General features: G+C 39.0%; 2 protein-coding genes across 4 annotated transcripts; one reads left to right on the top strand and one right to left on the bottom strand.

Annotated features, from left to right (window-relative positions):
- Window positions 1-941: 941 nt before the first annotated feature.
- LOC108983921 (28S ribosomal protein S29, mitochondrial-like) lies at window positions 942-10,397 on the top strand. Of its 3 annotated transcripts, XM_018955713.2 has the most exons (8): window positions 942-1,338; window positions 1,453-1,619; window positions 2,373-2,584; window positions 3,027-3,281; window positions 3,427-3,513; window positions 9,160-9,332; window positions 9,798-9,967; window positions 10,095-10,397. In XM_018955713.2, exons 1-7 carry the CDS (start codon window positions 1,004-1,006, stop codon window positions 9,916-9,918), a joined length of 1,350 nt encoding a protein of 449 aa, XP_018811258.1. In that variant the 5' UTR covers window positions 942-1,003; the 3' UTR covers window positions 9,919-9,967; window positions 10,095-10,397. The 3 variants fall into 3 exon arrangements, with proteins under 3 accessions (XP_018811258.1, XP_035546270.1, XP_018811259.1); XM_018955714.2 differs by lacking the exon at window positions 3,027-3,281 and having other exon boundaries at window positions 946-1,338; XM_035690377.1 differs by lacking the exon at window positions 3,027-3,281 and having other exon boundaries at window positions 945-1,338; window positions 9,798-10,397.
- A 1,085-nt stretch (window positions 10,398-11,482) lies between these two features.
- On the bottom strand, window positions 11,483-14,163 carry LOC108983922 (protein LURP-one-related 7-like). Its single transcript, XM_018955716.2, has 3 exons — window positions 13,699-14,163; window positions 13,414-13,590; window positions 11,483-11,803 (listed from the first exon to the last, which is right to left on the bottom strand). The coding sequence occupies exons 1-3, from the start codon at window positions 13,918-13,920 to the stop codon at window positions 11,669-11,671; spliced, it is 534 nt and encodes a 177-aa protein (XP_018811261.1). The 5' UTR covers window positions 13,921-14,163; the 3' UTR covers window positions 11,483-11,668.
- Between the last annotated feature and the right edge of the window lie 849 nt (window positions 14,164-15,012).

Raw genomic sequence — 15,012 nt, 5'->3', positions numbered from 1 at the left:
GGATTTGCAGGCTCTCCCTTACGACCACAGCCCACGGGTGATTCACAGGTTTTTCCTTGCAACAAGTTGTGGCTTCGTTTGATTATACTGATAAAATAAAATAAGATGGATAAAAATTAAAAATTAAAAATAAAATAAAATATTATTATTTTTATATTATTTTTATTTTAAAATTAAAAAAAATTAAATTATTTTATATTTTATGTGAGAATTGTTTCCAATCCAAACACATGCTGTAAAATTTTAAAGGTAGTTTCTCCAAGTGTTTCCACATTAGGACAAACTACAAATCCCCAAAAAGTTAATATATATTTAAATATATTTATATACTATTACTTAATATATTATTATTTAGATTTCGTTTGGATATAAAAAATATTTTATTTTATTTTATTATTATAATTTTTTTAAATTTACATACAAAATATAATAAATAATTCAATTTTTTTTAAATATAAAAATAATAATATTTTAACAATAGTTTATTTAACTTTCAACTTTCATATAAAACTATCTCATCTCATCTTACTAATCAAATATGACTTTAATATAAATATATTTATAAATAATACTCAATCATTACAAATACTATGTAATAATTGATAGGACCCATAACTATCAAATTTATAAAAAGTTAAAACCATCTCATCTCACTTCTAAATTTAAACACATAACTTTTTAGAAACTATTTCATTTCATTTTAACTCAATAATTTTATTATTAATTATAAATTATTTCATTTCATCTTATCTTATTATCAAAACGGAATCTATATTAAATGACATGAGATAATATACCAAACCAAACAAAGCAGTCCCCAAAAGGAAAATACTGTTCATAGTTAAATCTGGGCCTGGGCCTATAGTTAACCGAATGTCAGGTAATGGGCCCACCTCCTTTCGCCTATCAAGTACCCTCATAGTCAGCCCGAAACCACCAAAACCCACCCTCGCAGTGCTGCTCTGAAAAACCTCGAGAAATCTATTGCGGATACTCGGAGAAAATGTTGCGGTGTATTCTGAGAGTCTCAGGCTCAGCAGCGACGAGAAGCTCAATCAGATCCTCTCCAGTCCCAATCTCAGCTCAAAGTTACTCCTCCAAGATCCCCAAGTCCAATGTCGCCATGTCCAAGAAGACTAAGTCCAAGGCCCACGACCACGCCTCCGCCTCCGAAGTCGAAGCCGCTCTCTCCGACGCCCAATCCCGCGCACGTCACCTCGCCGCCGACGAAAAGGACCCGTCCCTAGATTTCGGACCCGACGGTCGGCCCCTTTTCACCTCCACCCCCTCACTCTCCCTCCTCTCCCGGAAAGACGCCTGCTCCTACTTTAAATTCAGGTATACGAATACCAATACTTGCCATCCACGTGTATATACCTATATATCTGTACGTATTGGTTTTCTCTTGTTTGTGATTGGAAAATTGCCTTTTTTTTTTGGATTTTGGATTAGTATGGACGGTTTGAAAACGGCGTTGCCGGAGGGGTTGCCAACGGGGATGGTGAAGGAGTTCGAGGACTCACTCAGACCGGCTTTGCTGGTTCGGCAGAGCTTTTTGGATCTTCGCGATAATTTTAGGCGTATTGTTGATCCTCCATTGCACTTCTCTGACGATAAAGGTGGGTAGTGGTATCACTTTCACTTTTGTTTTTCTCTAAAAAAGAAAGTCAAATGTAATGACGAGTTTCAAATCATAGTAATAATATCTCTTAATGTTAATTAGAACATCTATTATTGAGCTAATTTGGAACTTCAAATATTGGAAAAAGCGGAAACGACATAATTCGGAGATGACTGAGGGTTTTGAATATATGAATTTTATTGTAGTTACATATTACATTTTATCAACTCGACGTTGACGCTCTCTAGTGGATTTTTATTTTCTCCTAATCAATTTTTATCACTAAGTAGTGCAATGAGATGGAAGGTCTAAACCAGTAACGGTTAGGATTTTAAGATTTCACCTTGCCCTTGCGAAATTTAGAATATCTTGATCCCATCTTTTTTAAGGTTAACGAATCTTCATGGTTTGGTGGAAATACGAACTTCTCACCTGGTGTGTACATTGTTTGTGGTCTTGTCTTCCAAAAAGGAAAAACCTATGTAGACTAAGTAGAGTATTGAAGTTGCTCAACTCCTTTGAGGAATCTCTTAGCAACCTATTTGACTTAATAAAGGACAGTGTAGTTAGTATATGATCTGGTGCATCCTTTTTTTTCCCCCATTTAACATTATGTTCTTTTTTCCCAACGTCCAACCATTAATGATATTCTCTTTGTATATGAATCATAAGACGATGGCATGAGCTTGTGAAGTTTATGATAGTTCACATTCAGAAGATGCACTTATGCTGGTAACTATAATCTTTTTAGGTCTCAAACTTAGAAAGCAGATTGTCTTGGATGGTCCTGCTAGCTGTGGGAAGAGTATTGCACTTGCAATGCTTGTTCATTGGGCCCGTGATGAAGGTTGGCTGGTTTTTTATGTACCCAGGGGCCGAGAGTGGACTCACGGTGGATTTTTCTCCAAGAACCCAGAAACAGGTCATTGGGACACACCTCTTCAAGCTGCAAATGTACTCAAGGCAAGAGTGTTACCTTTTTTCTTTTCCCCCTTCATTCAGCCTTACTTGGGTATCTGTCAATCTCCAGAACTTATTCTTTTGTTGAGCAGAATTAGATAAACATAAAGATGCTCGTTCCATTTCTTATATTTTCAACACCAGCGATTAGATGTTCAATGTGATGTGGAATATGAACCTTGTTCCATGAGCTAATTGATCCTTTTTACTCACTTATGGTAGTTATATTCACCATGAATTGGGTTTTTAGATTAAACATTCTCAATACATATCATTAACATCCGGAGATGGTTCCAATCCCCTTCCTAAAAAAAATAAAATCCCTGTTCCCAATTTTTCTGTAATGGCTCCGTACAGTACCTTAGTGGTTCTCATGATCTTTTAAGTTTGTTTTTACCTGTTATTCAGTGGGTCTGCATATTCCTCATGAGTCAGTTATCTCCAGGATTTTCTGAAATGGAATGAATCCCACTTAAAACAATTGCCATGCCAAATTGATGGTCCGATTCCACTGGGAGAGGGTGCTGGTGTTGGATGGTTGAAAGATGTTGATAACATGTCAATGCCTGAAGGTTCTACGCTTTATGACCTTGTTAACACAGGTATCAAGCATACGCATGCAGCTGTTGGAGTGGTTGTTCGTTTGAGGAGAGAGTTATCACTTGTGAAAAATATCCCTGTGCTTATAGCAATTGATCAAGTGAGAAACAGTCTCTACTTTCTTGCATCAACTTCAAATGCTGCATATTGTCCAGTTCTTTGGGTTAATATTATATATATAGAATTTATTGTGCATAGTTACCTGGTATATCATTTAACTATATGTTGCTGTTACTTGTCTCCAGTATAACAGCTGGTTTACCTTCAGCGAGTATGAGGAAGCAGTAACTATACGTTCTAGTCGACCAGTGCATGCTAGAGAACTTGCAATGGTTAGTGCCAACTGTTCAGTTTGAATACATCTTGTCGCAACAGCAAATATTAGCGTGCACAAAAATTTCACCAATTCCTCTTTCTAATGGAATTGCATTCATGCCATTTCTAATGAACTCACTCCTTTAGTTGTTAGCATGTTGGTCGTATCCTTCACGCAAGTGAAAGTTGGTAGCCAAGTTTGTGTTGATTTTGTCCTCATAAATGAAGATGTTGGCATTTGATTCTCAAGCTTACTCCCTATAGCTCAATCGTCCTATATATATGCTTCCGTAGTGGTACTTGACTTTATGTCATATATATGTGCATTAGTGCATTGATGAAAACTTTTGTTTTTTTTTCTGGTGAGGCTTTGGTGCATCCAATGGTGGGTTAGTGTTGTTATTAGGGAGTTATGGGTCCTTCGAAACTAGTGCTTATTGAATCCAAGGCTTTTGAGATAGTAAGGGAGGGGAGGTTTATCCATATAATAGAGAAAGGTGGGAAGGTGGTGAAGGAGATTAGTCTGGGGATAGGCACGGCAAGGTGGTTCTTACATGCTTTGGAGGATAGCTTGAAGGCTGGGAGGCAGTGGTATTATTCTGCTCATAGAGATGGTGATAGGGGCTATGTTGCTCAGCGTCGCCTTAACTCACGAGGCTGCTGGCGTTGATGGAATATTGGGGGGGGGGGTATCGAAATTTTCAATTCATTCCAGAGGATAGGGAAGGAAGGGGGTGGAGGAAGATGGTGGAGGCACTGAAGGTGGTTAGTGCAGGTCCTCTTCTGCCTCCATATCAGCCTCCTTCTCGGACTTACAGGGAGGTGTTGCAGCCCACAGGTAGTGGTTGGGTTAGCCATCACTCTGACACATCAGCAGGCTCGAGAGGGGTAAGTCTGCAAAGGGGTGTCGCCGTTCCTGTAGATGATCAGACGAGGATGGTAGAAGGCAGAGTTGTTGTCGGTCTGCATGAGGAATGTGTGTTGCGTGCCTTATAGGAAATGAAAAGTCAAGTGGATTTGTTACAAGCTAATATAGTTTGGATGATACGGTGCGCAGAGGGGTTTAAAGGGCTGGGAGTGGGCTTGGGTAAGTCTGCGGCTATGGTCCAAGTGGGCCTCAGGAGCTGCCTAAGACTAACGGGAAATTAAAGATGGGTCAGATTCAGACTAATGGGCCTCAGGCTGGGAGTGTGGGCCAAGGAGGAGAGGCTGACTTAAAGGGGAAGAAAGTTGTAAATGGGCTGGGCCTGAATAGAAGCCCACTTCGGGTTTGGCAGGAGAAAGGCCCGAAATCAAGGATTTCGGGTTTGAGGGAGGGGCCCGAATCATCCACTTCAGGCCTGAGTCTCGGGCTGGGTCCTGCATAGACAGGGTCGACGGCCAGCGGCGCCTCAGGTGGTGGTCTGGCGGTGGCCTCAGAGTTGCTGGAAGTGGTGGTGGGAGACAATACAGACAGCGATGAACCTGCTTCTGCCGTTGATGGTGCTAGTGTTGCTCGGGGAGGGTCACCTCTTCATGGGGTGTCTCAGTCTCCTTCGGCTGACCCTGGGTCACCATCTCTTTTGGCCCAGACACAGTTAAAGCCGTGGGGGGGAAGAAAATATGGCTTTCGGTTCTGAGGGAGCCAGTGAAGAGTTGGCTCACAGAGATGAAGGGGAAGGTATGTTGACATTATTTGACCCTTGCAAATATTCTTCTGAGGGGGAGGAGGCTGTAGGAGAGGATCCTACTCCGTTAAATATGGTTCATCCTAGTATTTCCTCGGACTGGGTCCTGAAAAAAGTAGAGGAACTTCAGAGCTGTATGGGGATCTCGTGTGTGGGCTATGAAGAGCAGTTTAAGGCTTTGATAATAGCCATAGAAGCAGGTCAGCATGGTGCAGGGTCAAGAAGAGATAGGGAGCTAAAGAGGCTGATGTGGTCCATTAATTATGATGGAAAGGAGGGGAGTGCGAATCGTGGAAGAAACAAGGGGAGGGGTGGTATAGTTGATAAATGAAGCCCAAAATATTGAGTTGGAATGTGAGGGGGCTGAATGAGATTAATAAATGCCTTAGAATAAGAGCTTTATTAAGGTAATAGAAGATAGACACCATTTGTTTGCAGGAAACGAAGTTGAAACTTGTCAATAGTAGCATTATTAGGAGCATATGGAGCTGTCCATATGCAAGTTGGACGTACTTACCCTCGATTGGGGCCTCGGGAGGTATTTTGGTTATGTGGGATAAGAGGGTGGTGGAGAGCTCTGATGAGTTTGTGAGGGAGTTTTCGGTAGGGTGTTTGTTTAAAAATATAGACGATGGTTTCCTTTGGGCCTTTGCTGGGGTTTACGGTCCTAATTTAGATAGTGAAAGGCAGATGCTTTGGGATGAGCTGGCTGGTCTTTGTTCTTGGTGGGAGGTTCCATGGTGTATTGGAGGGGATTTTAATGTGACAAGATTTGCCAGTGAAAGATCAGAGGAGGGACGTCAAAATCAAGCTATGGTGGATTTTTCAGATTTCATTTTTGAGTTAGGCCTTATGGATATACCCCTAATGGGAGGGGAGTATACTTGGTCTAACCATTTTTCTTGGTCAAGACTGGACAAGTTTCTCATTTCCCCTTCATGGGAATTTCAATATCCAGTTGTAAGCCATAAAAGACTCCCAATAATTTGTTCCGATCATTTTCCGGTAATGCTTGATGGTGGTGGAATCATAGGGGGTAGAAGGCCATTCAAGTTTGAGAATATGTGGTTAAAAAAGGAGGGGTTTGTGGATTTGGTTAGACAATGGTGGAGCTCCTATTTATTTGAGTGAATGAATGGGTGTTTGGTGATGTAACCTTACAGATGAAAAGCTTGACACAAGAGCTACAAAGCTTGGAGGGTGTAGGAGTCGAAAACAACTGTAAAGAGCAAGTAGTTTCTGAACTTGAAAGATTGACTTTATTGGAGGAGATTTCTTGGAGACAGAAGTCAAGGGCTCTATGGCTTCGGGAAGGGGATAAAAGTATTAAGTTTTTTCACCGCATGGCTAATGCACATAGAAGGTTTAATTCTATAGAGTATTTGAATATTGAGGGAGTTGCATCATCTGATCAGGTTGTGTTGAAGGATTTTGTGGTTGGCCATTTTGAAAATTTGTTGTCAGAACCTCATACATGGAGGCCTACAGTAGATGGCCTGGTTTTTGAGGGCATTGATCAAAATAGCATGACGTGGCTGGAAAGACCTTTTGAAAAGGAAGAGGTAATACTAGTAATCAAAAAAATGAACAAAGATAAAGCCCCAGGCCCGGATGGTTTCACTTTAGCTTTTTTTCAGATTTGCTGGGAGGTGGTAAGAGAGGATGTTATGCTGGTTTTTCAGGAATTTTTAACTTATGGCAAATTTGAAAAAAACTTAAATGCGACTTTTATTGCTCTAGTCCCAAAAAAGGCCGGTGTAATGGAGATACAAGACTTTAGACCGATTAGTCTCGTGGGCAGCGTGTATAAGATATTGTCAAAAGTTCTTGCTAATAGGATGAGCACAGTCATGGAAAAGATTATCTCTAAATCTCAAAATGCCTTTGTGAGGGGGAGACAAATTTTAGACTCGGTTCTTATTGCCAATGAATGTTTGGATAGCAGAATTAGGTCGGGAGTTCCAGGTCTTCTATGCAAACTAGAGATGGAGAAGGCATATGATCACGTTAATTGGGATTTCTTGATATACATGTTGAGTAGATGTGGTTTTGGGAAAAAATGGAGGATGTGGATAAGGCATTGTGTGTCTACGGTTCGTTTCTCGGTCTTGGTAAATGGTGATCCTGTGGGCTTCTTTAACAGTTCGCGGGGACTACGACAAGGTGATCCATTATCACCCCTCTTATTTGTTCTAGTAATGGAGGCACTAAGTAGGATGGTGTCGGCAACAGTAGGGGGAGGATTTTTTTCAGGATTTTCAGTGGGTGCTTCATATGGCCCTACCATTATTTCTCATATTTTGTTTGCAGATGATACCTTGCTGTTTTGTGAGGCCAATGTAGGACATATTCAATCTTTGAAGGCCATCCTACTCTGTTTTGAAGCTGTATTTGGGCTGAAAATTAATCTTGCCAAGACAGAGATGGTAGCAGTGGGAGACGTAAGCAATATTAGGGGGTTGGCTAGCATATTGGGTTGTGCAGTTTCTTCATTGCCGTTGAAGTACCTTGGGCTTCCATTGGGGGCTGCTTTCAAAGCCAAGTCTATTTGGGAGGGGGTGCTGGAAAAATTTGAGCGTAGGTTGGCCGAATGAAAAAAGTTGTATTTATCAAAAGGGGGGCGGATTACACTTATTAAGAGTACTTTATCCAACCTTCCTACGTACTACTTATCTTTATTTCCTCTTCCCGCTAGCATTGCAACAAGAATAGAGAAGCTTCAACGTGATTTTTTATGGAGTGGCATAGGAGATGAGTTTAAGTTTCGCTTAGTGGGATGGGACAAGGTTTGCTCTCCTATGAGGGATGGTGGGCTGGGGGTTCGAAATGTGAGGGCTTTTAACAAGGCATTACTAGGTAAATGGTTGTGTTATAATTATGAGGGGGAAGCTTTATGGAAAGGGGTGATTGACACGAAGTATGGGAGTGAACGGGGGGTTGGTGTTCTAAAGAGGGCTGGGGGGCATATGGAGTGGGGCTATGGAAGTACATACGTAAAGTTTGGTGCTCTTTTGCTAGTAATACTCGATTGTGCTTGGGGGATGGTAGTAGGATCAGCTTTTGGAAGGATGTGTGGGTGGGTGACATGGCTTTGAAGGATGCTTATCCAACAATTTTTAGCATTGCAAGGGATAAGGAAGCCATGGTGGCTGATCTGCGGATACTTCATCAATGTTTCCAAGAGTGGAACATTAATCTTACTCGGGAGGCTCATGATTGGGAAGTGAATATCCTGGTGGAATTTTTCAATTTGCTGTATAATATTGCTATTGCAGCCACAAATGAAGATGCCATGGTATGGAGACTCGCTAGGAGAGGAAAATTCACGGTATGTTCTTTCTATGACTCTATTACCATGCAACAAAGGCATAATTTCCCTTGGAAGAACATATGGAGGAGCAAAGCACCAACCAAGACAGCATTCTTTGTATGGACAGCAACTTCAGGGAAGATTTTGACCGTTGATAACCTTAGAAGACGTGGTTTCATCATCACGGATTGGTGCTGTTTGTGTAGAAATAGCGGTGAAACGGCGGACTATCTACTTTTACATTGTGAGTTTGCTAGAGGTATTTGGAATTATTTTTTCAGCAAACTGGGAATCACATGGGTAATGCTAGACAGGGTGGTTGATCTTCTAGCATGTTGGAGAGGGATCACTGGGACTTCATAGATTGCAGCCGTATGGAAGATGGCCCCTGTTTGTATTTTTTGGTGTATTTGGAGTGAACGAAATGAGCGACTTTTTGAGGATCATGAACGTTCCTTGGAAGAGTTTCGTAGTTTTTTCTAGAAGACTTTGTTTCTGTGGACCATTGCTATAGATTTCAATGGTTCCAGCTTCCATGATTTCCTTTTAATTGTTTCTAGTTCCTAAATAGGTGTATGTCTTTGTATACTCCTAGTGTACTTAGGCTATGCCTATCTTTCTATCAATGAATTACTTATTACCTATAAAAAATAAAATAAAATAAAAGAAATTCTTGTCATTTTCAGGTGAATGCTTTTAGGTCTATGATGCATGATGACATGATGGTGGGTGCTTTCTCTCATTCAACAGCGGTTGGAAAGCTTCGTAAAGACTTACCGGATGTTCCTGTAGATGCTCGTGTTAATTTTTCTCGCTATAGCTTGGACGAAGCAGCAACTGTTTGTCATTATTACCTTAGGTATGCTACAGAAATAAACAAGCTTGCTAGGGTTGTGCTGTTGCTAAAATTATCAAGGTGCCAATCTCCAATTGACATAAAGATGTTATGATTACAAAATATAATGATGCGATAAAACAGTAGAATCTAATGTGAGATTTCACTGCCGTTGGATGGTTTGTCCCTGACCTCCAATCAATTGATAGGAGGCCAGTGACCAAATGATTGCCTTTTATCTTGTTCAAGCAGCTACTTGACTTGTCAGATTGCTCTTTGTAGATATCTATGAATGTATCCTACTCTCTAAAGATCATAACATATTATGTCTCAAATTGTTTGGGTTCATTTGGCTCTAATAATCATCTGGAAAAAAAACACTACTAAAAAAATAAGGTTAAATGATTGTTTAGATAGCAAAATTTTATGAATTCCTTTTTCCCGAGACTCTATTTCAGATTATTGCTTCTTTGTTGTCATGTATGGCAGGCAAAGACTAGTAAATCGTGAAGTATTCTCAGAAGAAAATTGGAAGAAGGTATACTACTTGTCAAATGGAAATGGAACAGAGATGAGGTGGTTGGTTCCTTTGATGCGGCAGTCGACATAATATACGTCGTCGTCAACCTTTTTTTTCCTTTAGATGTGCATTTGCAGAGGTGCCTATTTTGCTCCATAGCCTCTGTTTTTTTTAATCTTTTTTTTAATAAAACTGCTCACGTCGGATTCTTGCTCCATTGCTGCTATTGGGATGGGAATTCCATTATAATTGATTTGTTTGGTCAGGATCATCTTTTCTAGCCTATGGATTAGAGCTCAAAGAGTCAAAGACAACGATCATATAGACCAGTTAAGATTTGGTAGTTTCTGCTTTGGAGTTAATCCATTTGTGAGTTTTTCTTTTTTTGGCTAAGCAAGTTCTTTTGTTAGCCTTTTTATACACTTCAGGTGTATAATTTTGTACTAATTTTGTGATTTTGTAATTGCATTGCACATTTTAGTCGTTTTCTTTTTTCTGTATTAGCCCCCTTGTCAGATTTATGCTAAACTTCCATCTGCGGTGGTGATATAACTAGAGCTTCATATTTTTGCATTGGTTTTGCTACATTTTTCTCATCCAATTGTGTATGTCTTACAAGTTGATCACGATCTTACACAACAGCAGAACATTACAGGTGATAACGTGTGCGGACCTATGCGAGTAAACAAATTATATAGATTGCTTTCATGCTAATCTAGTCAGTTATTTTCCTTACAAACTCGTGGCTAGAAGGGAGATTTGGGTTTGAGCTTTACAGCTTTGACAATAATACTTGCAAGGACTTATTCTGATTCTAAATTCATCACTTCCTTTCAAATATTTACATTATCAAACCTACATTCGCTGTCTGCTTGAAATATATTGCTATCTTGCCATGAAATATTTATTCACAGCCAAAGACATATTATAGTAATGCTAAATACAATTATAGATTGTGCAAGAAAAAATTTATTTATCATTTATTTTTTCATCATCTCATGATATGGTATTAGATGATAGGTTAACAAGTGAAATATAATAAGAGAAATGCTAGTATGCCGCCTGAGTTTGCCCCCTCACATTGACCGCTTATGTATTTAATTTTTTTTTTTTTACTTAATGATTAAAAAAGTGACTTTTAGTGTATTGGTGTATTTTTTTTAAATATTTAAATATATTAAAAAAATATGAAAATAAAAAGAAGGAAAAAATAAAAAGACAAATTTATGCTAAGCGGCATGCACAATGGTCATTGTTGGGCTACTCATATAATAAAGTCTCTAATTATTTAATGCAACACCATGAGATGATAAAAATTAAGATAAGTAACATTATTCATTGTGCAAGTGCAACACGTTCTTTTTGAAAAAGAGCGAAATTTAATATTAAAAAATTAATTTTTAATGTCAATCTCATATTTAATTATTTTTTTAAAAGAATGTGTAGAACTTGCGCATTTCACGACTGCAAATATTATTTTTCATATAAATAAAAGCATTGAGAATTTGGTCTGTAGAAGCCAAATGTGGGAGAATATATTAGAAAAGGTCAATTTTCCAATTTCCAGACATTAATAAATCATAACGAGCACTATCCAACAGTTCTTATAACCGGGGTTCTGAAAAGCATATTCTACCCGGAGGAGTGTTTCAACTATTTTAACAATATGAGCCTCTTCACACGAATTGAAGTAGAACGCTGATATAGAGTTACAATCATAGTACCAAATGTCAATACATTAGTTCCCGAACAGAATGCATGTGTAGGATCCTTTTTTCACTGCTCCCAGGTACAAGAATCACCTAAAAGCATTGAATTGTACACGATCCTTTTCTTTGATCTAATGTCTTCTTCGATCAATAAATATTACAATCATCGCCGCAACCAAAGCATAATCGATAGATCCAGGAAATATGGTTAGTCGAAATTTATCCTTTCTTACATAAAGTTGCCATAGCTTGTACATGAGACTAGTCTGCATCAAAACATAACATAAGATTAACATGGCATTGCGGGAATAAGGGAAAAAATATGATCAATCTACAGCATTGCAGCTATTAGTGGTTCATGACCAATCTAAATGAGACGTTGATTTACCATGGCATGACACAAGTTTGTGGAGATCAATTTTACCACCTTTGACTGTGGTGAATTAGAGAAGGTCAGGATACCTGTATGGACAGCCTCTAAAACTGGTTTATTCTCTACAAAATCAGCCCGGCAACAATTGAGGATGTGTGGTCAACACGTATGTTGGAGAAAGTTGGTTTCTTGCAAACATATTCCAGCTAAGATTTCTATATTTATGTGGAAAGCTTTTCATCAAGCCCTGCCATTTAATATGCATATTCAGCAACATCACATCCCCTTGGCGTCCAAGTGCGATTGCTGTGTCATCCAAATGGTGGAATCTTAAGATCATACTTTTATGCTCTGGAGAGAGCTAATTTTGTTTAAAAATATTTTTGGTGACTTCTTGGGCATCAGAGTGAGTTGGAGGAATCAAGTTTTGTTGTGATTTTTTGTAAAGCAAATTTGAATTCACAACATCGGTTTTCTCTCATAAATTGGTGCATTTGGTCAAGAAGATGCAAGGCTAGAATGGAGGACAAAAAAGAGGAGAAGAAGATAGTTCATTTTAGAGTGAAGTTGATGTTGGCTGAATTTATAAATCAGGTGAGCAAAGTGAAAACATTATCCCAACTTGATCGTTTTATTACTCTGCAACTGGGGCTTCCATGTGTGGAAGGGAGGGTTGCTAGAACCCAAATCTTGGAGTGGCATAGGCAAAGTGGAGGAAGGGTTAAACTTAGTGTAGATGGATGTTGTCTTGGAAACCCAAGGAGTGGTGGTGGAGTACTAATAAATGATACAGGGCACTTTATGGTGGCTTTCTCTACGTTCTATGGGGAGGGTACAACCGTATGAATACCATGGCTAAGGTCACTGAAGTTATGTGTGAAGCTTAACTTGTGGGACATAAGAGTTAAAGTCCAACTCAAAAGTGGGGGTTAACTGGATGTTAGGTGCTGGTTGTGTTCAATGGTATCTACTCTACCATGAAATCAGGGATCCGATCAATCTAGTTAGGCAATCATGTGTTCTTTTGTTGAGCCTTGTCTCCAAAGAAGTGAATTAGGAGAACGACTGTTTTGGCTGAATTAGGTGCTAAAGGAGGCTCCCCAGAGTGTATTGAGTGGATTAAGATCCCAAGTGATCTGAGTGGTGTTTTGGCAATTGATGAGCTAGTATGCCTCATTTGTGTTGCAAATGAAGGGTTTTTTTTTTTAAATGTCATAGATAGTTTTGGTTTTGAGTGATAGTAATCTTGCCATTTTCTTTTTAATACCCTGTTTTGGGCTTCTTGCTCTTTACTTGTACCAAAGCTAATTGACGGTTTGTTGAGCAAAATTACGAAAGTTGTACCAAAGTTTAATGAAGGGAGAAACACAACCAAGTTTCAATATGGTAACCAAAGCATCAAAGTTGAGACATTACACCCACAAACAATCGGATAAGTATTCTCAAAGAATCAGCAAAGTTGGGTAAAATTTGCAATGGCAGTAAAGTTCAGCATTATTATACCTGAGCCAATATGTCATTGCCTTTATAGATGGTGCAGGATTTCATGGAAGGGCAGCCTTTCACCTTCAGTTCAGAGGTCGAGTCAAGAAGAAAAACCTCCAAGTCGGTTTCAGCCCTTTTAACTCTGAATATCAAGTCCTTCTGCTCCCCACCCTTGTAGCCTTCCCACGACCCATCCTACGCAAACATCCTTATGTATGATAATGTCTCCAAATTATAGTTTTTTTTTTTTCAAATAAATATATATTTCTGCGGAACCAAACACAGAGAGAGAGAGAGACTAACATCGTGACGGTGCATCGAAATCAGAGGTTTTCCAGTGGCATCGAGGAGTACTAGCTTATTAGCAGAGGATTTGGAAGACGTACGGTTGACCCTGAAAACGATGCCACCGGAGGCGTCGGCGAACCCGAGATCGCCACGGGAAAGGCCACGATGTTTCTTGGAAACGAAGAGATCGACCGGGATCGGGGAGTTCGTCGGGTACTCGGGACCGAGATTGGCCATGAGTTGGAGGTGATATCCCTAGCTACTCTTCTCTTCTCAGCTTGGGTCGGACAGAAAAAGAAGAAATGGGAACCCAGAATTTATTCTGTTAGTTGGAACTTGGAGGGTGCCGATAAAGAAATTTATCTACAAACAAAGAGACAGAGAATCTGAATCGGATGCAACTGCAGCGGACTTCGTTGGAAGGCAATGTCTTCCGGGCATGTGGGCAGCGGACTTCGTTGGAAATGTCTCGGGGCATTTGGGTAGGCAACCTTGAAAAGGCCTACCAATAGTAAAAAATGCAAGTCTTTAAATAGAAATATTTTTTTTAAAAAAAAAAATGTTAGATTAGCACAAAAATGGGAAAATCTTGCATTAATTTGGAATGGTAAATACAGAGAAAGATGGCACAAATGATAAGTGTTACAGAAAAAAGAAAAAAATGTTGGAACAAATGGTCATATATAAGAGATGAGAGTGGAAAAATATTTTTGGGTGAAAAATAATTTATTATTTTTAAAAATAAAGGCCTCATCTTAATTATTGTCTTGGGCCACAAAATATGTTAAGCTGCCCATGCACCCAACAAAGCCCACTAAATACCACAAAAATAACTAGGCCCAATCGATTGAAACGCTAATTAGAGAAGTGCATTGCTACAAACCCTAGTAAAGAAGTAGACCGATGATAATTCGATCTCCTCCGCTTCTGCATACTCTACGGACGCATCTTTGACTTGCCAACGATGATATAATTGCACACCAAGAAAAGAAAAATGTAACGAATTCGAAAAATATTTTATCTCATCTTATTTAATCATTATAATTTTTATAAATTTTTACACAAAATATAATAAACAATTCAACTTTTTCAAATCTCAATTTAATTTTTTCAAATCTCAAAATAATAATAATATTAAAAAATTATATTTTAATAATATTCTAATAATAATAATTATAACTTTTGGACACAGCTTTCACACCGTCGAGTACGTACGCTCAATCTTAAAGAGATTTTATATTTGAGGTCCTCGCTAAAATTGTTGTCACTGACTTAACCATAGTGGATGATGGTTTTTGGAAGTCTCATAGTCATGTTTTCTTTGTGTCG

This window comes from Juglans regia, chromosome 5, assembly GCF_001411555.2.
Source record: "Juglans regia cultivar Chandler chromosome 5, Walnut 2.0, whole genome shotgun sequence".
NCBI classification, from domain to species: Eukaryota; Viridiplantae; Streptophyta; class Magnoliopsida; order Fagales; family Juglandaceae; genus Juglans; species Juglans regia.
Note: the sequence above shows the minus strand (reverse complement) of the source record. Positions and strands in the feature narration are given on the sequence as shown.

What these genes read in the sequence shown, in the direction of transcription:
- LOC108983921 (XM_018955713.2), top strand. Translation starts at nt 1,004, where the DNA reads ATGTTGCGGTGTATTCTGAGAGTCTCAGGCTCAGCAGCGACGAGAAGC. An exon ending in ATGCTAGAGAACTTGCAATG is followed by an intron (nt 3,514 to 9,159) that starts GTTAGTGCCAAC and finishes TGTCATTTTCAG; the next exon opens with GTGAATGCTTTTAGGTCTAT. An exon ending in GTTTGTCATTATTACCTTAG is followed by an intron (nt 9,333 to 9,797) that starts GTATGCTACAGA and finishes CATGTATGGCAG; the next exon opens with GCAAAGACTAGTAAATCGTG.
- LOC108983922 (XM_018955716.2), bottom strand. Translation starts at nt 13,920, where the DNA reads ATGGCCAATCTCGGTCCCGAGTACCCGACGAACTCCCCGATCCCGGTC. An exon ending in TTTCGATGCACCGTCACGAT is followed by an intron (nt 13,591 to 13,698) that starts GTTAGTCTCTCT and finishes ATGTTTGCGTAG; the next exon opens with GATGGGTCGTGGGAAGGCTA. An exon ending in GCAATGACATATTGGCTCAG is followed by an intron (nt 11,804 to 13,413) that starts GTATAATAATGC and finishes GTTTTGATGCAG; the next exon opens with ACTAGTCTCATGTACAAGCT.